We start from the raw sequence: 23,956 nt of genomic DNA on the forward strand, positions 1-23,956 counted from the left end.
ATAATTCTATTAAATAAATAAATAGTATGATACTCTAACAAGCTGAAAATCATGAGCAAAATTAAAGAAGCATATTATTATGGAGCATTTCTTGTCATCTATAATGAGGTTAATTTATGTTTAACATACTCCCTTAAGGAAAACAACAAACAAAAAAGGTTCTATCAATTTAAATAAACCAAAGAATATATTTCTAGATTTTGATAACAATGATGCAAAGACAGAGAAAACAAATTCTTGTTAAATCCAAGATTTATTCTGAGATGGCATACATAAATCCTTTTAACTCTGACTGAAGAACCAAGCATTAAAGTCAATCCAAAGATAAATTAATGAAAATACTCTGGCCACTGCCTACTAATGAGAGTTGGTTACCCAAAAGATAGTTTTCACATTTTTAAATTAATTTACCAATCATAAATGGCAAGCTTTTTATTATTAGCAATATAATCAAGTCTTAAATTATGAAGTACTGGTTTTCTTATTAAAAGAATAACATCCTTTCGGATTTTTAATATTACATTTCTGTAAAAAATATATTTCCTTGAGTCACATTGCTGTGCACCTGGAACTATCACAACATTGTTAATTGGCTATACTCCAATATAAACTAAAAGGTCTAAAAACAAATAATAAATTAAATAAAACACGGAGACAAGTACAGACACACTCCTAAAATATATATTTCCACATACACCCTTTTACCTCAAAAGGTAATCTCCTTTTGCTGTCTTATACTTATTACCAATTTTCTCTTTTCTTCTCACTTAGGATCAGCTTTCAGTCCTCTTTCTTCCTAACCTATGAACTGTTTACTCACAAATTAAAACTCATATAAAAATATTGTGGAGATAAGGAGTGGGTCCAACTTGTTTTAAATTACCATCATTTTAAATCTGTGAAACAAGGGATAAATATGCGAGATGAGGATTTCAAATGATATAAATCTCCTATGGAAAACAAATAAAAACAAACAGATATCCTAACTAAAAATCTTATTTATATTAATTAAAACCTATTTTTATTGATACATTAAATAAAATCAGATTTTACCCTAAAGTGAAGTAAATGATTTGTTAATTAATACATCATTTTAAATTTCAAATTCAAAATTAACCCAGCTACAACAAAAAGAGTAAATTTTCCTGTATGTGAATTAAAAAACAAATTTAAAACAAGTAACTCAGTTAAGAACAAGTCTTTATTACAAAGGTATGCTTCTTTAAATAAATGGCAGATGTGTCATTTTAGTAATGAATCTGTTACCAGTATAATGCTTAATGTATTTAGAATATCTTTCCACATTAACAAGATAACTTTATTACCATTTAATTATCCATAATTAGACTTCAAACTCAAGCTATTAAAATTAACAGAAGTGTAGGTAAATTCTTTTCTAAAAACATACATATAGTGTCAAAAGAATGACTTATGTGATTGTCATTTTAAGGAAAATTCAAATACTAAAATTTTGAGGCTACAATTCAAGTCCAGGTTATTTTGGGCATTTCAACTTGAAAATTATAATTAGGTTAGAAATCAACTCCGAAAAGCAGCATTTAGGACAAATAGAAGACATGGCTGCAGTTTCTGTTTTTCAGAACGCATGTCAGAAAATGAATATCTAATTTATAAACACAAAATATTTATGGAAATCTTGTAAGTGTCTATGAAGCCTCAGAAAGTCTCATATAAGTAACACTAGGAATCTTCATTTTTCTACATCCAGACATACCTTTATGAATATGGACTGAACTTCTACTTATTACAAAAGAATAGGAACTGTATGATTACTAATTACCATTGCCATCAAAATTAGATATAAAAGAGGCACGGAAAGTTGAAAGACTTAAGTACTAAGATCAAGTCAGGGAGTACAAATACATATAGCTCTTTACTTCAGGAGAATCAAGTCTCATGCTCCATTATCCATTTCTAACTAGACAGAGAATAAAGTCTGTGATTATCTCTTAATTGAGGAAGAGAATAGCAAAACAGAATTAAGTTTGATTTTTGAGGAAAAAATTCACTCAAATCAGTGATTTTAGATTCTTTTAGGAACAATATAGAAAACTGAATCCAGGCAGAAGTGTCAACAATGTAAATTAAAAACATCAGTCTGCTTATTAAAGACCAGTAAATGCACTGTGTTACCATTAACAAGAAGGCTAAAATTCCAATTATCTAAAAATCTCCCATGTCAAATGGGTCCAACTTCTAAGAAACAAAGAATGATTTTTTTTTTTTTTGGATTCTTGTTCCCTCACTTACCAAAATTTCTACTATGTATTGCACTGTATCTGATTATAAAATACTTTACACTGTAAACATCAAACATTTGGCAAAAAATTAAAAAAAGAACAACTAAAGCAGAATACCCTGTTGCTACTACTGTGTATACACTTATCTGTAGCTAGGCTGGCAATTAAAGTTTACAAACTATTCAGTAAGAATGCTAAGAGAAAAGAGTTGACGAACCTGAAAGAATAGCTTCTTTCAAATATAGTAACACATGGGAGAACTTCCTGATATCATTCACCAACTCCTTGATGTAATCAGGATCCAAAATGGAGTTGGAATTTATGGACTTGAGCCCCATTTCAGAAGTTGTAACATCAGTAGAGAGCTGGCCTGTTGACAAGACACGTTTTTTCTTTGTCTTTTTCTGTTTGTGAGCAATCATCCTTTCATATAACAGTCAAAAAAATGGAACTCCTTTAGGGGGTGAGAAAAAGAGAGAAACACAAATACTACATTAATCAGGGGACATTATACTAGATTTTCACAAATAGCCCAAAGCCTGCCTCAATATTCTATTTAAAACAATAACAACAACAACAAACCCTGTATTACTGATAAAGCAACTTCCATTTATTAAGTGCCAATAACCTTGACAACTCTATGATATGCAAGCTACTATTCTCTTCATTCCACAAGTTAGGAACCTGAGGTTTGGAGGTTAAATAATTTGTTTAAGCTCTCAGCTGATAAATGAACTGGTACTTAAACCCACATCTGCCTTGTTACCAAAACCCATGCTCTTAATAAACTTCCTCTTAACTCCTAAGGTACAGAGTTTTTTTAAACTGTAAAAGTTATTCTGAAATGTCAATTAGTGGAAGAAAATATTCTCCCTCCATGACATCACCTTCAAAAATAAAGGTGAAATATGAGCTTTGAAAAAAGAAAGACCTGTTTTCAAAATCCCCCTCCATCACTTACTATGCGTGACCTGACAAACTGTTAATCTCCTCACTTTGGTAAACTCATTTATAGAATGGAAATAACATCCTGACGATACCTACCTCATGAGATTATTGTAAGCATTAAAAGAGACAATGGTATAGAAGTGTCCAACACATAAAAGAAATTCAAGTACGTTCTCAATAATAATGCATACTCATACACACACACACACACACACACACACATTCCGGATTATCACCTTTCATCAAGAACATTTCTCTGCTGAAAAGTTCTAAAGATGTCCACTAATCTGACACACCTGGATTGGTGGAACAAATAAATGTATGATTACTAGAGCAATATTTTTGGTAATTTCAGGGTGGTATAATAAAATCACAATCTTTGTTATGAGAAAGATTGAGAATTGAATCGTCACTGAATACTTCCTAAATGTGTGACCTGTACAATTTGCTTACAGGCTGTATGAAGATTAAAAGGGAACCCAAAGTTTAAAGACTTCATATGTTAAAACACCTAAACCTGGCACATAGTTGGAACTCAAGAAAATCTTAGTTTGTTTCTGCTTCATCCTTACCTTTTACCTTTCTGTAATTAAAAGTCCTAATTTTGTTTGAAATCAAAAAGGAAATGACTGGAGGAATTAAATTAGCTCAAGCATTATTAAAACATTTTTCAAATGTTTGAGCTGAGATCAGAATGAGTAAACAAAGAGGAAGGAGTAGTCTAGCTGCTGTTACTAATTTCCTAATGATCTCTCCATATCCATTCTTGTCTCATTCCAAATGTAGTGAGTACATTTTCAAAACATGAATCTCATCATGTCATTTCTCTGCTCAAAACTCTTCCAAAAGACAAGTGAGATGCTATCGTGCACTACAAGGCTCAGCATGAAACCTGGCTCCTACTTACCTCTGCAACGTCCTCTGGAGTCACAATTCCTACTAAACACTTAACACTCCTGCCACACACACCTCTTTCTCATTTTTCCAACAGTATTTGTTTACCGTGACCCACAGTGGAGCCAGTTTACACATTAAGTATGTTATGCTTGTGTGTGGTGTGTGTGTAGGAATGCGTAAACATAAAACAGATTCTGGCTAAGGAGCCAGGTGATGTACTCAGATGTTTTCTTTCCTATCCCATTTCATTTTTTAAAAAGCCGGTTGCAACCCACCAAATTGGTCTCAGAATTATAATGGGTTCTGTCCCTACAACTTGAGAAACACCAACTGTTGGACTCAGGGTCCTGTCTATATGCAGTTCCATTTGCCTGGACTACTCCTTCCTCTTTGTTTACTCATTCTGATCTCAGCTCAAAGATCACTTCCTCAAAGAAATCTTCCTGGACCTCCCCTGCTCCCATAACCACCACCACCACCACCAAACTAGAACAGAATCTCCTGTTATATGCTTTGTACCATCTTATACTTTTCATCACTGCACTTATCGAAGTTCTCACAGGTGATTCGTGTCTCCTTATCCAGACTATAATCTCAAAATCATGACCAATGTTTGCTAACCAAGCATTCTCTGCTTAAAGCACAGTGCTTGGCATATGAGGGATAAACAACTCAAAACTGTCTGCAGAATGAGTGATGAATTGGCAGAACTAATAATGAATAATAATAAATAAGTAGTTTATAATGAATTTATAAACTTTAAAAGTTTATAAAGTTTCAATTAATTTTTACAGAAATAAAAATGTTTAACTCTGGACTGTTGCAGTGTTTTGAACGGAAAATAGAATCGGTTTTTAAAAATCTGTCTCTAAAATAGTATCTTACCAAAAAACCAAGCATATGAAGTTGAGTAATGGCAAGAATACATAAAACTGAAATCAAAGGTTGATTTCTATTATTGTTTCTCTACTTCTGATTATTAAATAAGGTGTCCTGACACTTCTTCAATGGCTTTTAAAATTCCTTTATTCAGTATTCTTATTAATCTCAAATTATTTCTGGAAATGCAATTTCTACATTTAATCTAGTTTCAAACCTATCTAACATTAATCCTTAAATGTGTAAATAACTTCTAAAATGAACTTAGCTATAATAATAGTGCTCCCCCCAAATTGTCCTAAGTCTCCCCTCCAACAAAAACAAACAAAACACTCAAGTGCCTTGTTTGGGCAGCTCTTTTACAAATCGTTAATTGAGAAGACTATTAGCTTAATTCATCACTTTTGCAGCTTACTTAATAAAGTCACTCTAATTTTGATGGCTTTTAGTTTAGTAAATTAGAAAATTGGTCATTGTCACTGGTAAAAAGATGGTTATAAATTTTAAAGCATATATCACAAGCTTCGAATAAAACAATTCACCTATCTCAGTAAAAAAAAAATTATTTTAACTGTCAAATTAGTAGCCCAAAGTTGTAAAAAGTGTTTCAGAAATGCTTGAATATATTTAGTCAAGACTAAGAATGTCTGTAAACGAACAAAAACGATGGGGAAGTGAGGAACTAAAAGGGGTTATACTCTACCTCTAGTCGAGATTACGGTGAGCAATGTACTACTTTTATTACATATACTTTACTACTTTTCATATTTCAAACTGAAGGAAACATTACAGTTGAAAAAAATGTTAACATAAAGTTAATCCAAGCTTTCACAAAATTGAACTATGATAATGAGAAAGTTTGGAGGTTATACACTTTCCAAGATCATCCACATTACTTTCTCATGTCCCAAAATGAACATCCTCTAGTTGGCGGTAACATAAAATGTAGTTACTAACAGATTGCAACTGGAAATTTAATTAAATGAGATAAAAATATGGAAAGCACTTAGCACAACGCTTGGTTCATCATGAAGACTCAATAACTGTTAGCCATTATCACTAGCGTGCTTTACTGTGGAAGACTGTTAACATACGTAAGTAATGAACAAAATGTGACTTCACTACAGTATATCTGTAAATTGTGAACAAGAAATATAGGACTGGAAACAATTCCAGAAACTTAACTGACTTCATGGAAACCTACTAAATGGCTTCCAAGTGAAGTTTGAACTGTGCAAACAGACTGTTGAGCAAAATATTTGTGAAACTCTCCTAATTCTCTGCATCTCTTCCAACTCCAAACCATCAACATAAAAAAAGCATTTTATCCACTTCGCAAAGAACTTTGTAGCAAAGAGAAAATCACTGTGCCAAACTACTTTCTCTATATGTTCTAAATTCTAAGTAATATGTGTATTAGAAATGTGAACACTAACTTCTGGTACCCTGGAATGTGGCTTTTCCAAGACTTCAGGAGCCTGTGTTAATCAAATGTTCTTGCCCCATGTTCCTCCTCCCCAAATGTATCCTTACAGAAGTATTTTCATTTTAGGCACATGGCTGCCTAATTGAAGAGTAAAACAAACCCAAATATCTGTACTTAATAGTTCCCTATCTTACTATTTCTACCTCAGGAAAAACCGCCATGTATTTCTGAAATCTGCTATTTCAACAAATTTCTGATTGGTAATAATCTATTGCTACCTAGAGATGTTTTTAAAAATCAGAAAAATTCATTCTGGAGGTCTTTCATTATGTTTTTTAAATGCACGTTTCACAAAAACATAATGGGGCATGTTAAAAAGTTTTATCGATAATATGCAAATAACTAATTTCTAAAGAAAGGCGTGCAACGCACATACACTTCATTCCTGGGCAGTTAGAATTCAGCACGTTTAAAGAAGATGAGGCTGCCCAACCTCCCACGCCTCCAGAATGTCCAGCATTCCTGACAGGCATGGCTCTCCAAAACTACCCAATGCCAAAGACCACGTTCCCCATCCCAGAATTTAAATACAGAATGGGAACATGGAGCAACCAAAAAGGGCTGCAGGCACTGATAGCGATGGACAAGAGATACCGTCTCGGAGACACCTGGAGAAAGGGGAAGGGGCGCTCAGCTCCCGCCTTTAGCAACTAACAGTCCTCCTCTCCGAAGAGGTATCAGGCCAATTCTTTATTGAGGAAGAGAGTCAAAAAAGATGAATATGGAGACACAAGTCTCGTGAACCACTAGCGCTCCAGCTTGAAACGTCTCAGACTTGGGCTCACCCGTCAAAAAAAAAAGTCAAGCCCCAAACACGCCCACAACGGAATTGGGGAAAAAACATTGAGGCTCAAGAGGCCTCGGAACGAAACACCCCTCCCTCAGCTCAAAAGACAGGGACGAGAACAATGCACCACGGAAATCCTAAGATATCTCGGGACAGAGACCCAGATGAACTGAGGGCTGCTGTCAGGGCAGTGGGGGTGGGACAGGATCCGATCGGACTCTGTAGCGGTAGGGAGCACAGATTCTGGAGCAAAACTGTCCGACTCTAAATCACACTATGCCAATTACGAGTCTGTGTGTTCCGGCAGGTTTCCCCCGTGTGAAAAATTAAGTAATCGTGGAACTCTCGTGAAGTTAAAACGTGTAGCGCTCTTAGAAAACTGTACGCCGAACGTGGGACGTGCTATGTGTTTGCTTTTATTATCTTCATCATCTGCTCAGGGCCACAGCTCGCGCCCTCCCCGCTCCTCCGCTGCTGCCGCGCCCGCCGCGCCCCACGTCCGGTCGGACCCCTCCCGGAGGACCAGGAGTCTCGGGAACACCGGCCCGGCCCGCCGCCGCCGGCCCCCAGCGCAGCCCTCAGTCGCCCCCACTCCGGGCCGCCGCCTGGGCCGCCCGGACCCCGGACGGCAACTCGCGGGTGACCCCAGGCCCCTGCTGCCGCCGCCGCCGCCGCAGCGAGCGCCGCCATCCTCCACTCACCGCGGCGCTCCATCCCGCGTTCCGGACGCGGACGCCCGCCCGACACTCACGGCCGCCGCCGCCGCCGAGGGCTGGAGCTCGCCGCTCCCATCCCCCACGGCCCGCGGACGCCCGGCCGAGCCGCCGCCGCCGCCGCCGCCCCCCCTGCAGCTACAGCCACTACCACGCCAGCCCCGGCCGCCCCGCCCACGGCCTCGCACCTCCCGCCCGGCCGCGGCCCGCCCCCTGGGGCCCAGCCCATTGGCCCGCGCGCCTGGGGGGCAGGGACAGGCGCTGCGGCAGGTGGGGCCGGCCACTGGCTCTCGCGCGCCCAGCGCAGGCTGTCAGCTTCGCCTCGGCCCGCAAACTGTCCCGAGCCTTGCAGGACATGTCAGACGCCCCGTGCGGCTTGCGGCAAGACAGGCGGAGGAACCTTAGGAACAGGTCACCTGATGACTTCATCTGGCAAATCGGAATTTCTTGGATGAGCAATCTACATTTTTTATGAGGTACTTCTTTTGACCACCTCGTTCCTCTCTCTCCAACTCAAGAAAACAAAAACAAAACCCCACACAGGTAAAGTGTAACACAGGCCTGGCTCCTTTCCGGAAGAATAAATTTCCTCAAAACCAGCCAACTACTCTGCCCTCTGTACAGGGTCATATTTTCCACTTAGACCTATATTACTTCAACTGCACTCTCAAACTCGCTCAGAATGAGAAAGATGGAATAATTAAAGAAAGCAGCAGGGGCTGAAAGCTTCTACACCATTCTACTCATGAGAACAAGCCTCGTCATTAGTTATCTCAGTTCTGGAGCATTCAGAAAGAACTGATGGAGAAACAGAGGGCACATGGGCAGGGTGGCTGGCGGTAGTGGTGGAGGCAGAGAAAAATATTATCGCATGTGGGAGAAAGCAGAAAAAGACACGGGAGAGTGTGAGGAGAAGTAGGACGAAAGCGGGGCTGCAGACATAGGGAGAGAGAGGGGCAAAACCAAGGAAGGCAGAGACAGGTGGAGGCAGAAAGAGAAAATATTGAGAAATAAAAGAGAAAGGAGAGACTGCCTACTTACAGGGACAAAACGGAAGTGAGCATGAGAGAGCCAACAAGTGAAGTAGTGAGACAGGGAGAAAACACTCATTGGCAAAGAGAAGAGGAACATCTCTCATATCTTTGAACATTTATACTAAAAACAACGCTGGGGAAACAGAGCAAATTTGGCCCTTCAGGTGCTACTTGGAAAAGATAAATATGAAAATGCTCAGCGTCTTGGATATTTTAGCTCCACACTGGAATTGTCCGACTCAACTTACACAAATTTACCCCTTGAAACCCCAAACACAACAGTACCAAGGACATGCCACAGGCACTAAGGAAACCTCAAAACCAAACTCTCCTTCTAACCACACATAAAAAGAACAATGCACCATGGACTCTCACCATGGAAAATGATGATGCCCTGAACTGAAACAAACTGAGAGGTCAGGGGTCCCAGGGCAAAAGGGGGCTGGAGCATCCCAACCCTTATTAAATCATAAGGAAGATTTGGGGAAGAAATATAAGGCAGTCAATCTCAAACACCCCTTTATATCTATTTTTAAATACCTGTATATTAATTATTTTTTACTTTCTTATTCCATTATCACCATTTCCTTAATAAAGAGGATTGTTTTCCTTATTAAAGTTGAACAATGTCTCGCACAAGATCCTCATAGGGAGAAAGGGTATGTGAGGTAGAAGTGGTGGTGTGACAGAGACATAAAGGAGCACATGGGAGGGAAGGAGAGGAAAAAGCCGTGAAAGAGAGATTTGAGAAGGTGAGAAATAATTGTGGAGAAGAGAGAAAGAAGACCAAGAAAGATGCAGAGACAAATGGAGGCAGAGAAAGAGAAAATAAGATGCAGACGGAATAAGGAAAAGAGACAGAAATGATAGAGAAATAGGGAGACTACCCATGGACAGAAAAAGGGGAGACGGACACCTTTCACACTCAAACAATTCTGGACAAATAAACCCAATTAGGGCCCTAGGTTGTTACTTGGAAAGGATAAATATGAGAACCTCAGGCTCCTTGATTACCTGGGCTCTACTATCATTTTGCAGATAGTAGAGCTATCTTACTTTCTATTTACTGTAATTTCTTTTATCTTTGCTTAATTTTTAAAAACTTTAAACATAACTGTGCCAGATCAAAAGCACTAAAAATGCTGGGGACACCTAACAACCAAATGTTCCTTCAAACCCTAATGGAGGAGAATGATGCACCATGGACACTCACCATGGAAACCACTGATGACTAAACTGAAGGACACCAATGGGGGAGAGAGGAAAGGATTCTGAAGGCCATGGAAGGTAGAGGCAGGGTAACCCTCAGGGAACTCAAGGGAGGAAAGTCTGCCCCTTGGATCTGCTCTGGGTTAATCTCAAGACCCTTCCCACCAGATCTACCTCTAAACCATCTCAAAACAACCAATTATTCTACATAGAACCAACACAGAGTGAATTGTCAATGAATATTAGACCATTAAATTATAAGTACGGTTATCTGAGGAAAATTTTGAGAAGTCTCTCAATCCCAGTCCTCCTCTTATAGCTTTTAAAAAAATAGATTAATTATCTGTCATCTTTTCTACTCTTTTTCCTTAGTAAGGAGGAATACAATATTTGGAAACATTAGCAAAAATGGTAGTTCACTTTTAAATTAAAAGGGTTGTTTTATTAATTCCCCCTAACTTGCATTTTGTTTAAAGAAATTTTATGTCACACAAGTAAGTTTCAAGTATGAAAAGTACACTATTGAAACAATACCTTTTTGCAACTCCAAAATTCTTGGTTTATAATTAAATTATAAAGGGTTAAAAAAAATTAAAACCATCTGTGTATCTATTGTAGAAGTCCAACATCTTAAAATTGTGTTTTTACCATTTTACGTTATTATTGTCTCTAGTATTTTTCCCTTCTAAAACAGAAATCACATCCTTTGTGATATTGCTCTTCTGTCATTCTATGAAGCCTCAACTTGCATACTGTTAAAATCTTTTTCATGTGTTCTATTCAGTGTTAACATAGGTAGTATTGCTATTTTTGCTGGGTAAGGATCTTCATATTCCTGAAGTTGATTCTGTAGTTCAGGTAGCCTACTTTTCATAACAGAATATGGTTCTAAAAACATTTTACAATGTCTGGAGACATCTTTGATTGTCACAACTGGAAAGGAGTTGTACTGACATCTAGTGAATAGAGCCAGGGATGCTGCCAAACATCCTACCTGCACAAGAAAGCACACCTGAGCCCTCCTACCTCTACCCCTAAGAAAGAATTACCCATCCCCAAATGGCCAATAGTGTCAAGGTCGAGAAACTTTGCTCTAGACCCAATTACCACTTTATAAGCAATATAGAAGACAAGGGAATATATTAAATTACATCACAGGATGCACTCAGTAAAATCTAGACTGTGGGTCATTTTATAGGGCAAACAACAGTTTCTTAAACAAATAAATTGCAAGGAAAACGATGAAAAGAAAATCTCCAGATTAAAAAAAAAAAGTCTTAAAATTTCAAATACATCAAGGGCAGGAATAAATGAGATCAGACTTGCCCTTCCACTATACTGTTTTCAGACATTAGACTACAAACAGCACAGGACTGTGATCCTGGAGAGATGGGATCACAAACAAATGAGGTGATCCCTACAGTCACCCCAACTTTCTGCCTGGAGACACACTCTAGACCATGGCATGCAAGGAGGAAGCCAAACAGACTGTGGTACTCTTGCTAGGTTGAGGAGAAAGGGATCATAATTCAGGGAGACTGGGACAGCTGGAATCTGTAGGACAGAGTACCGGATAGGAAGAAGGTAGGCAGAAGAAGAGCTCCAGAAATTTGCATAGGCAACTCTTTAATTTTCTTGCTGAAAACAAAGCTATATATGTATAGGGTGAATCCCCACAAGGATAGACAAAGAATTTCCAGGGACCTGTAGCTGAACAATTCCCAGGGCTCTCGCAGGTCGGGGAGACCTCTGAGTGTTCATCAGCCAGAGTAGAGAGACCTGTTGAATACTCAGAGATCCAAGAAGGACATGCGTTAGTAGTACATCTAACCCAGCCCTACTAAAATAGTATTCTAGACTCACCCCAACAAATCTTCAAAACAAGCGTCATTTTGTAAATTTCTTTAAAAAAAAACCCTGATATTTAAAACAAAAGTAATAACCATGTGTGTGGCATTTACAACATATGCTGGATAGCAAAAAGTATCACAATAGCAAAAATTAAGGGAGGAGGGAAATCAAAGTAAGGTTCTTACATTATATGTGAAATAGCATATTATTATTTGAAGGTATATTATAATAAGTTAAAAATGTATATTAAAATCTTCAGAGGTACAGTTAATAAGCCAACAGTGGACATAAATGGAATTTTAAAAAATTAATCCAAAAAAAAGGCAGGATAAGGAAAAAAAGAAACAAAGAACAGATAAGAAAAATTAAAGACAAACAACAAGATTATAGGCTTAAACCCAATCATATCAATAATTACATTAGATATAAATACTCTAAACACCCCTATAAAAAAGCAGAGATTGTCAAATTGTATAAAAACTTAAGACTCAACTACATAACTGCCTGTAAGAAACAGACTTGAAATATAAAGACACAGATAGGTTGAAAGTAAAACCACAGAAAAAGATATGCCATGCAAATACTAATCATAAGAAAGCAGAAGTAGCTCTATTATATGAGACAACCCGTTTTACTAAGGATAAAGAGTAACATTTCATAATGATAAAAGAGTCAATTCATCATAAAGGTATTATCTTAAAAGTGTATGCACCTAAAAATAGAGCTTCAGAATATACAAGGAAAAACCTGACAGAAATGTGAGGAAAGACAAATCTCAATGATAGTTAAGATTTCAACAATCCTCTTTCATTAACTGATAGAACAAATAAGAGAACAAACGTATGGACACCAAGGGGGGAAGCGGGGGTTGGGGAGCTGGCGAGGGATGAATTGGGAGATTGGGATTGACATATATAACTAATATGTATAAAATAGATAACTAGTAACAACCTGTTGTTTTAAAAATGAAATGAAATTTTTTAAAAAGTGGATCAAAGAAAAATGTGTAACAAGAAAAAAAAAGAATAAGAGAAAATCTGTAAGGATATAGAAATTTTAAATAATGCTATCAACCAATTTGACCTGATATACATTTATAGAAAATTCTACCCAACAACAGAATACATAGTATTTTCAAATACACATAAAATATTCACTAAGATAGACCATATGTAGGACCATACAATAAGTCCCAATAAGTTTAAGAGAACTGAAATCATACAGTGTATGTTCTCTGACCCAAACAAAGTTAAATTTGGAATAAATAACAGTAGGATAATTGGGAAATCCCCAAATATTTGGAAATTATAAAATATATTTTTAACTAATCCATGGGTTAAATTTTCACAAGGCAAATTTGAAAATATTTTAAACTGAATAAAAAAGAAAACACGATATTTCAAAATGGGTAAGTTACACAGTAAAAGCAGTGGTTAGAGAAATATTCAGCTTTAGATGCTTTATTAAAAAGAAAGGAGGGAGACTTCCCTGGTGGCGCAGTGGTTAAGACTCCACCTGCCAATGCAGGGGTCACGGGTTCGAGCCCTGATCCAGGAAGATCCCACATGCCGTGGAGCAACTAAGCCCCTGATCCACGACTGCTGAGCCTTCATGCCTAGAGCCTGTGCTCTGCAACAAGAGGAGCTACCGCAATGACAAGTCCTCACACCGCAACAAGGACTAGCCCCCGCTCTCTGCAAATAGAGAAAGCCCAAAAAAGAAACAAAGGAGGGCCTAAAATCAATGATTTAAGCTTCCACTTTAAGAAGCTAGAAAGCAAAGAGCAAATTGAACAGGAAGTAAGTAAAAGGAAGGAAATAATGGTAAGAGTAGAAATCAATGATATAGAAGACAGATAACAGGAAAAGATCAACTAAAAGTTGGTTTTTTAAAAATATCAATTAAGTAGATAAATAGCTTGCTGAACTGATCAAAAAGTAAAGAGAGAAAACACAAATTACTAATATCATGAATGAAATAAGGAACATCAGTACAGACCCTACGGATATTAAAAGGGAAACAAAAGAATGTTATAAACAACTTTGCCAAAAAATTCAACAACACAGATAAAATGTAAAAATGTCTTAAAAGACACAAATAACCAAATCTAACACAAGAAATAGAAAATCTGGATACCCTTATATGTATTAAAGAAATTGGATTCATAATTTAAAATATCTCACAAAGAAAACTGCAGACCCAGATGGCCTCGCTAATGAAATCTATTGAACCACATAAAATAGTCCTACAAAACCTCTCAGAAAATAGAGGAGGCAGGAAAACTTCCCAACTCATTTTATGAGGTCAACATTACTCTGATACCAAAAGCTGACAAAGATATTACAAGAAAGCTACAGATCAAATTTCCTAACACAGTATTAGCAGGTCAAACCCAACAATATATAAAAAAGAATAATACATTAGAACCAAGAAAGTCTGTCCCAAGAATCAAGCTTAGTTTAATATTCAATAGAGAAAAACCACGTGATCATCTTAACAGATGCAGAAAAAGCATCTGACAAAATTCTTCAACCTTTCATGATTAAAGCAGTCACCAAAGTAGGAAGAGAAAAGAATTTCTTCAACCTGATAAGAGACAGCTACAAAAATCTACAGCTAATATCATAGTCAATAATGAAATACTATGTTTTCCCCTTAAGATCAGGATCAATATTGTTACTGAAGGTCTTAGCCAGTACAATAGAACAAGAAATAAAATACACTCAGATTGAAAAGGAGGAAGTGAAACACTTTATTACAAGTTGACACGTTTGTGCACCTCAAAAATCCTAAGGAACCTATAAATAAGGTACTACAACTAATAAATGAATATAGCAAGGCCACAGATTACAAGGTCAATATACCATAATCAATTTTACTTCTACATACTAGCAACAAACAATTGGACAGTGACATTTTAGAAACTAATACCATTTATAATAACATCAAAAAACAAGATATTTTTAGGAATAAATTAGACAAAACATGTGCAAGATCCTAAATTTAAAACTACAAAACACTAATGGCAAGAAATTAAAGAACTGGATAAATCAATAAGTATGCCATGTTCATGGATTGGTAGACTCAATACTGTTAAGACTTTAATTTCTCTTAAATTGACCTATAGGTTCGAGCAATCCCAAACAAAATCCCTCCTGGCTTTTTTATGGAAATTGATAGGCTGAGTCTAAAATGTATATAAATATGTAAAAAATCTGGACAGCCAAAAAATTTTTGAAAAAAGAACAAACTTGGAAGATTCACAATGCCTGATTTTAAGATTTACTATAGAGCTACAGTTGTCAAGACAGTGTGATATTGGTATAGAGATAGACATAGATCAACAGAATAGAATAGAGTCTAGGAACAGACCCACAAATATAATCAGTTGATTTTCAAAAGCTGCTAAAGTAATTCAATAGGAGGAAAGATGGTCTTTTCAATAAATGGTGCTGAAATAACTTGATAACCATATGAGAAAAAAAATGATCCTTGATCCTTACTTCAGAGCATACCCTAAAATTAATTCAACATGTGTCATAGACCTAAACATATAACCTAAAACTATCAGTCTTTTAAATACTGGAGTTGGAGGAGGCAGCTGCTTGTTTTTATAAATAAAAGTTATGGGGGAAACAGCCACGCCCAACTGTTTACGTACTGTCAATAACCGTTTTTGCCCTACAACAGCAGAGTTGAGTGGTTAAGGTGCTGTAGCCTGTAAGCCTAAAATATTTATGATCTGGTCCTTTAAGAATATGTTTGAAGATCCCCATTCTAAAAGAAAACTTGGGAGAAAATCCAGGGAATTTCTCAGACACAAAAATCAAGAACCATAAAAAAAAAAAAAAAACTGGTAAACTGGACTTCATCAAAATTTAAAGCTTCTGCTTTTTGAAAGACAACTGTTAAGCCCATAAACTGGGAGAAAATATCTGACAAAGGACTTGTATTCAAATTACATCAAGAACTCCTACAATGCAATAATAGAGTGAATAACACGATAAATTAATAAGTGAAAGATCTGAAGAGACACTTCAAAAAAGAAGATACACAACTGGGCAATAAGCACATGAAATAGTGCTCAACATCATTAGTATCAGGGAAACACAAATTTAAGCCACAATGAGATATCACTAAATATCTACTGGAATTCTCAATTTTAGCTAGACTGAAATACCAACTTTGGTGTAGGAAGGATTTAGAGCAACTAAAACTCCCACACACTGCTGCTATACACAGTAAACACCACTTTGGAAAATAGCCTGGCAGTTCCTTATACAGTTGAACATACATTTACCATACAACCCAGGAGTTCTACTCTTTTATATACCCTCCCAAAATGAAAAATACAGTCATCCAAAAACTTGTACACAAATGTACGTAGCATTATAGTCAAAAACTGGAAAAAACCCAAATGTCCATCAACAGATAAATGGTTAAACAAATTGTGATATAGCCTTACAATGAAATGCTACTTAACAATAAATATCTATGACGCAGCAAAAACCCATGGGTGAATCTCAAAAACATTATGCCAAATGAAAGTCAGGCACAAAAGAATATATGCTATATGATTCCTTTTACATGAAAACCTAGAAAAGATGAACCTAATCTTTAGTAACAAAAAGCACGAATGGTTGCCTGATGACGGGGTTGTAGTATGGGAGGTGGGGGGAGTTCCAAATGAGCATTACTTTTTGGAGTAATGGAAATGTTCTGTATCTTGATTACGGGCATTACATGAGTGTATACAATTGTCAAAACTCACTCACAGTGTATAAAAAGCTGTTATTTTTTAGTGCTTAATGAATATCAGATAAGTAAATTAAAAGTAAAATTGTAGAAGGTTCTGTTTGAATAATCCCTGAAATTCAACTTCCTCTCTCCCTTAATATTTTTCAAAATATTTTCCATTTTCTTCCTTAGAAAGGAAGACTACGGTATTTGAAAACTTTCTCAGTGACAAATACTGGAACATTTTTTAAGAGAAAGAAAAAAACTTTATCCTAGGGAGGCAATATCATCAAATGGCTCTTTTGCTTATCAGAGTAATGATAAAGGCAAGGAAGAAACTGCAAACCCTCCACAAAAATCCTCACCATAACGAAACGTGTTCCTAGCCTTCCTTTTAAACCTCCTTGTTTCTTTACACATGAATGTGTCTTTCTGTGTTGTGGCTCATCATCATACTGGAGATGAGGTGGGAAGTTAAAAACAAACAAAAGAGCCTTCAAAGCAGAATCATGGAAGCTGATCAGTGATATCCTTGTATGTATTAGAGATAACCAGCAATTCTGCCCCGAAGGATCCTTCTGCCTTCTGTGCTTATTAAAATCATTCTCTTAATTAACTTCAATATCACACAAAACATCACTTCTTCCAAGAAGCCTTTTCATTCCCTCCAGTGAAAATAAATCATCCCTTTAACTTTCCCATAGGACATTCAACATACTTTTCTCAGGTAACCCAAGATACTATGCCTTGGGCCCTATTTATTTGGAATTGTCTACTTCTACCCAATAGACTGAAAGGTTCCACAGGACCTTGTCTAACACAGAGTGGGATCACACTAAATTTTCTGAGCGAATGCTGAATGTATCACCAATGGTACAGGAATGAAAATCTTTCCAGGGTACCTTCTGGGCATGAGCTTTGTTCAATGCAGTACTAACCACTGGGACCAACAGCAGTGGTTGTAGAAGCACACATTCCTAGGTCAAGGGCTTTTACAGCTGGGAAGTGAAGGTGCTGATAATTTAGGTGGATGTTCTATTTTAGGGAGGTGGGCAGAGCAGGAATGACCAGCCACCATAGATTTGCAGAACAGTGCTTTCTTCATCTCAGCCAAAGTTTTATCTCCTGCCAATCTGGGGACTGAAACATTTTCAACCCAGGTCTATCTTACTTCCCTTCAAATCACTCTAAAACTTTTCTCAGAATCAGGAGACTAAAGCTATTTGTACCATAAAACTAATGAAGTGTCCAGGTTCCTCACTTGCACAGTTCCTACAATCAGGAAGCATTTCTAACTATGCATTCTTGGCAACTGCCTATAGAAATCTCTTAAGAAAGGGATTTAAATCTCCAAGACTCATAATTTGATTTGTAATTTCTTGACTCATTCTAAATATTCACTTTCATATTTAATTATGAATTCTTTTTCTTGAACAGGAAACTCCCCTCCCTCAAACCGAACAAAAGGGCAAAACTGTCAAAAAAGAAGAGAAAAGGAAAAGGTAAATGTGCAACAAAAAGTTCTTTGGTTATTTTGGCTCCACCGTCGTCTTGGAACTTTCCCCTCCTAACAGCTCCTAAAAGATCCACCGTTAGAGATAGATAGAGGATGTCGAAGATCAAACAAAACAAAAAACCAAAATACCACCAGTGGGGGTAGTTGGTAAACAAACCTCCCCCTCGTTTCTAAAGAGGAGTGGTGATGAAAAAGCGAGATAGACCCTGGAAATGTCAGAGGGGCTCAAAGACAAGGAGAGTCCCTGGCTACTTTGTTCTGGCCAAAGGAAGTCCGTCCCTCGAGCTGAGGTTTGGAACAGGAGTCCTGGGACAGCCTGGGAAACAAACTCACAGGGATACGCTCTCCTCTCCTCTTAGTAGCTGCAATCACCCGCCTGTCAACTTCTATTTCGCAAAGCACAGGGCTTGCCCTAGGACCAGGCTGGGTTAGCGCGCGCGTGCGTGCGTGCGTACGTGTGTGTGTCTGTGTGTGTGTCTGTGTGTGTCTGTGTGTGTGTAGGACGGCTACAGGGGTGTGAGAGAGAGGGTCGCGGTGGTGGGAGAGGGAGGGAGGAGTGTGAAGACAGACCGAGATGCACCAGAGTAGGGCACTTGGGTAGAAAGGGGAGTGTTTTTCTACTTTTCATTCCCGACCCCCCAACAAAAATAAACAGCCGGGCCTAGGTGAGACGAAGTATGATAAAAGGTTGACAGGGAACACGAGGTGTTTGTTATTTTATCTCAGCCTTTGTATTTGTCAGACTAAAATTTCAGAAAGGGCACCAAACTTCCGAAAAGATCCCAAGTAAAGAAGACAAATGTGAAGACCCGGTTAAGGAAATCAAAAGGGGGGCGGGGAGGAGTAAAGGAGCCCCCGCCCGAACTCCGCTTAAAGGCAGATGAGGGCATGTGGTTAGAAAAGGGAGAAGGGCTACAGACGCTCAGGGGGGACTTGGAGAGGGAGTAAAGTCCGCCTCGAGAGCCTCTCCCCAGCGGCCGGGCGGCGTCGCCTAACTGGGGACAGCGGGGTCCAACGGTCCTTGCAACGCCCGCTCTTGCCCTCCCCGCTCCTCCGCTCCTGCCGCGCCCTCCGCGCCCCTCGTCCAGTCGGACCCCTCCCGGAGGACCAGGAGTCCCGGGGACACCGGCCCGACCCGCCGCCGCCAGCCACCAGCGCAGCCCTAAGTTGCCTCCACTCCCTTGCCGCCGCCTGGGCCGCCCGGACCTTGGACGGCGCCTCGTGGGTGGCCGCCGCGTGTGACCCCAGCCCCCAGCCGCGGCCGCAGCGAGCGCCGCCACCCTCCACTCACCGCGGCGCTCCATCCCGCGTCCCGGACGCGGACGTCCGCCCGACATTCACGGCCGCCGCCGCCGCCGCCTCCGCCGCCGCCGAGGGCTGGAGCTCGCCGCTCCCATCCCCCACGGCCCCCGGACGCCCGGCCAAACCGCCGCCGCCTCCCCTGCAGCTACAGCCAAGACCAAGGCAGCCCCGGCCGCCCCGCCCACGGCCTCGCACCTCCCGCCCGGCCGCGACCCGCCCCCTGGGGCCCAGCCCATTGGCCCGCGCGCCCGGGGGGCGGGGACGGACTCCTGCGGCAGGTGGGGCCGGCCACTGGCTTTCGAGCGCCCGGCGCAGGCTGTCAGCTTCGCTTCGGCCCGTAAACTGTACGGAGCCTTGCAGAACGTGTTAGCCTCCCCGTGCGGCTTGCGGCAGGACAGGCGGAGGAACCTTAGGGATAAGTCACCTTTTGCACCCTCCAGTAGTGAGCAGGTCCTTGTTGTTTAAGCGGACGTTTCTCAGGTGGACATTTTGAATTCCTTCCAGTCAGGAATTTGGTCCCCAACTTGTTTAGTCCTACCCCTGCCCACACCCTCCTTCTCCATTTAGGAACAAAAATACATTTTGTCCTTAACTTTAAAACTGCCACACTCTTTTCTGTCTTTGACTTATTGTCATTTTCAGAAAACTAAATTACCCAAAACGTCAACTATTATGTACAGTACCAGGCTCGGGGGAGTTGCTCAATAAATACTAGTCGAATGCATGTCCCCGTAATCATGCTACTTAGTTCTTACCATTAAATGCTCCTTTACTGATGGGACTCACCAACGTTATAGGGAAAATGAACAACAAAAATTAAAGCATTTATTTAGATTTGGATCACACATCATAATGAAAAATGTACAGCATTTCTATTGAATAGTTAGAGTACATAGTAGTAACACTTAACTCTACCAAGAATACCTTTCCTGTCGTCTATGCTGAGACATAGCAGGCAGTCTGTAAATATTAGCTGAGTAAATAGGTAAAATTATGGGAAGGGAATTTGGAAAAGTTCCTCAATCTCTTCCTCCCCTTAAACCTTTTTCAAAATACATCAAACATCTGCCATATTCTCCACTCCTCTTCATTAGTTGGGAGAAATATATTAAAAACCATTCTCAGAGGAAAATGGTAACTCATTTTTGCAATAAAATAAATACAATTAACTGAGAATGAACATTAAAAATCTGTTATCTGCTGTAAACGAACTATAATTCAATAAAAATTTTTAAAAAGGGAAAAAAGTCTGTTATCTGGGAGAGGTGGCTCATGTGTTTGGTAAAGAAAAGAAGAAATAAATACCTCCACCAAATCCTATAAACTGTCACAGCATTTACCCTTATAAGCCAACTTGTTTTTTACCTATAAATGTTTCTTGGTTAAAGTGGCTCAGGGTCACGTCTTTGGAGAATGAGGAATCAGAGACAAAAAAATCAGAGGCATAATTGGATGCTGGATCAATAATGAAACATTCATGACAGATGTTTAGTATTGCTATTTTATAATTATAGTATTTATTAATAACACATAACTACTTTGCCTATTGAAATGTTCTTCATTCTTTTTGTGATAGAGAGAATACAACCTCTGCTCTGAAGCCTTCTGTTCTCACTGAAAATTAGTCATCCCGTTTAATATTATATGGTACATGGAACCTTATTCTTATGGCACTTTTGAATTTCATGCAGTCTTTTACTTTATACTAATACCAATGTTTATTTATACTAATTAGATTGTGGAGGTCTACAGTGTTATGTTACCTAAGTCTGTGTCCAGTATACAAAGGGTCCCTACTAAGTATTTTCTAGAGGAATGTTTAGGGACTGACCAGTGTGTCCAGGAATAAAAATCCTTCTAGGATGCATTTTCATTTTTACCATAAGCTCTATTCAATTTGTTGTAACTAATGAAATCAAGTGCAATGGCCACAAAAACCACATGTCTAAAGCAAAGACGGTCCCAGGTACCCTGTGCCCAGAGGCGAAGGGGCTGATAATGAAGGCAGATGTTCCACGTGAGTGATGGAGGTGGGAGCCCAGCCTCAAAGAAGAGTACAATGGACAGGTGCTCTTCCTGTCAGTCACGCTTCAGTGACAGCCTGTTTAGGAGAGCACAACATCATCCCAGACAATATTTATTGAGTACCTCCATTGTGCCAGGCATTGTTCTAAGCACAGGGGTTATATTAGTGACCTTTCAATCCACTTTCAGACTCTCTTCAACCATGGCTAAATGCCTGGGAGAGGAAAAGAGATAATGGAAGCAGGCATGTTCCCAGTCACTGAGACTGTCTTTGCCCCTCACTGCTGGAGCACTCAGAAAGAACCACGGAGAGCCTGATGGGCCACAGTGAGTACAAAGGCTCCAGATTCCAAAGTGGACGAAACTCACCAAGCAGGTTATTAATCTTGGTTCTGTGATGGTTGTAATTGAGAAACAAGGAATCAATTCAGACCACATGCTGGAAATGAATGTGAAAGATGTTACAAACATCCAAGAATTCTGTGTTGTCTTGAGGAGTGGGAACTGAGTAAGATTGACTGAAAAAAATAAAGAAAAACTCAAGTGAGCATATGGATATGATATCATACTCATTTTATGTCTAGATTAAGGTATTAAATTTTAAGCCCCAATTTGTTTGTTATTTTAAGCTCTCTATAAGACATTTGATGACATAAACCTCTGTGCTTGAGTCACCACATACCATGACTCTACCTAATGTCCTAACACGTGTAATGAAGCTCTCCAGATAATTAATGATTGGTGCCAAATTATACTATTGGCCTAAAAATTGAATTACTGATATTGTTGTGAATAAAGAGATGATGATTATGATGATAGTAATAATAAGTAGCCCTCCCTGGTTTACTCTGTGTTAGACACTGTCTTAATTATTCTTTATATTTAATAAGTCATTTAGTCCTCACAACAACCCTATGAAATACTATCATCCCTATTTTATGAATTAAAAACTGAGGCACAGAACAAAAGAAGTTCACTAAAGAGTGTCTTTTGGATTTTATGAAAATCGATCTTAAAATGAAGATAAATTTGACCATACTTTTCTTAGAAAAAGAAAGTGGGGACTATCTCTTATTCTTCCTCTGCCTCTCTGGCCTTTTTGCTCTTCCCCTGATACCCCAAGGTCCCTCTTGCGTCTGCTGTTCCCTCTGCCTGGAAGGGGCTCCCCTGCCCCATATATGTGACTTGCTCTTTGCTCCCTTCGAGTCTCCGCTCAAATGTTCCATGTCATTGACATGTTCCCTGACCACTCTGTAGAAAAGAGCATTCCCCTCTTTGATACTCCTATCTTCCTTACCCTGCTTTATTTTTTTTACTACAATAGTTAATTTTATTTGTTCAAGGACTCATCTTGCAATCATTAAAGCAAGCCTGGACTTTGATTATAGGAGCCCGGATTCCCATACTTAGGAAGATAACAGCAAAAACTGCTCCACGTACATGGATGAAAATTAAAAGCTCATGGTTAATCACACTGTAGTTTTTAAGTTTCTACAGCCTAGAAGCCAGACGTCACCGGTCCTTTAGGTCCATCTGGATGTCCCACAGGGTTTCTGCACTTTTATTGAGTTGGGCAAACTTATCACTTACCATAAAGTGCCATAACATGTACCCCTCTACTGACTTGGTATAGTTATTAATTTATTTGTATATTTTCCATTTCCTCTCACTAGTGTGGAAATGTCAGTGCCATGATGAAAGGGACTCTGCCTGTTTTGTTCACCATTGTATCCCCAGCTCCTGGAAAAGTATTTGGAATTAATCAATAAATAAAATAGTTTAAAGAAAATAACAGTACAGCCCAACTACTAGATTTATCTTTCAAAAAGATTAGTTTAACATTCTGAAAGTTTTAATCAGATAAGAGAAACATATTGCTTTGACCAAAATTTTACATTAGCTGCTTATAACTGACATACTAACACATGCCAAGTTTAATTACTTCACCTAGTCTTTATCTGAAAGAACCACAAATAACTCTAGAATCTTAAATTATTTCCTTCCTTCTTTAAAGTGAAGGGGTGAACATTTTCTGCTATTGACTTCTTTCATCTATTCCACCAGATACTGACTAGATAAGTAAGCAAATACAGCTACTCCTCACCTATATATTCTATTCAGTGGATGACCCTGTGCTTTGGATTACATCATGTCAACTGACCCTCACAAAAACCTTTATGAGGAGACTTCCGGGAAGATGGTGGAAGAGTAAGACGCAGAGATCACCTTCCCCCCCACAGATACACCAGAAATACATCTACACATGGAACAACTGCTACAGAACACCTACTGAACGCTGGCAGAAAACCTC

General features: G+C 38.9%; 2 protein-coding genes across 3 annotated transcripts in view; one reads left to right on the forward strand and one right to left on the reverse strand.

Annotated features, from left to right (window-relative positions):
- ARHGAP29 (Rho GTPase activating protein 29) overlaps positions 1 to 8,009 on the reverse strand; it is a 62,715-nt gene extending 54,706 nt beyond the window's left edge. Inside the window, exons 1-2 of one of the 2 annotated variants that reach the window (XM_065878592.1) lie at positions 7,960 to 8,009; positions 2,479 to 2,715 (exon numbers count right to left, since the gene is read on the reverse strand). In XM_065878592.1, coding sequence (XP_065734664.1) covers positions 2,479 to 2,683 — 205 coding nt within the window. In that variant the 5' untranslated portion in view covers positions 2,684 to 2,715; positions 7,960 to 8,009. Of the gene's footprint in view, positions 1 to 2,478; positions 2,716 to 7,959 lie in introns of those variants that run through there. The other variant, XM_065878602.1, reaches the window with a different exon arrangement.
- LOC136132347 (uncharacterized) lies at positions 7,663 to 19,990 on the forward strand. The gene is made up of 3 exons (XM_065889255.1): positions 7,663 to 8,352; positions 18,240 to 18,304; positions 19,222 to 19,990. The coding sequence occupies exons 1-3, from the start codon at positions 7,663 to 7,665 to the stop codon at positions 19,988 to 19,990; spliced, it is 1,524 nt and encodes a 507-aa protein (XP_065745327.1).
- The last annotated feature ends 3,966 nt before the right edge of the window (positions 19,991 to 23,956 follow it).

The sequence above is a fragment of the Phocoena phocoena genome, chromosome 1 (genome assembly GCF_963924675.1).
Source record: "Phocoena phocoena chromosome 1, mPhoPho1.1, whole genome shotgun sequence".
Lineage (NCBI taxonomy): Eukaryota > Metazoa > Chordata > Mammalia > Artiodactyla > Phocoenidae > Phocoena > Phocoena phocoena.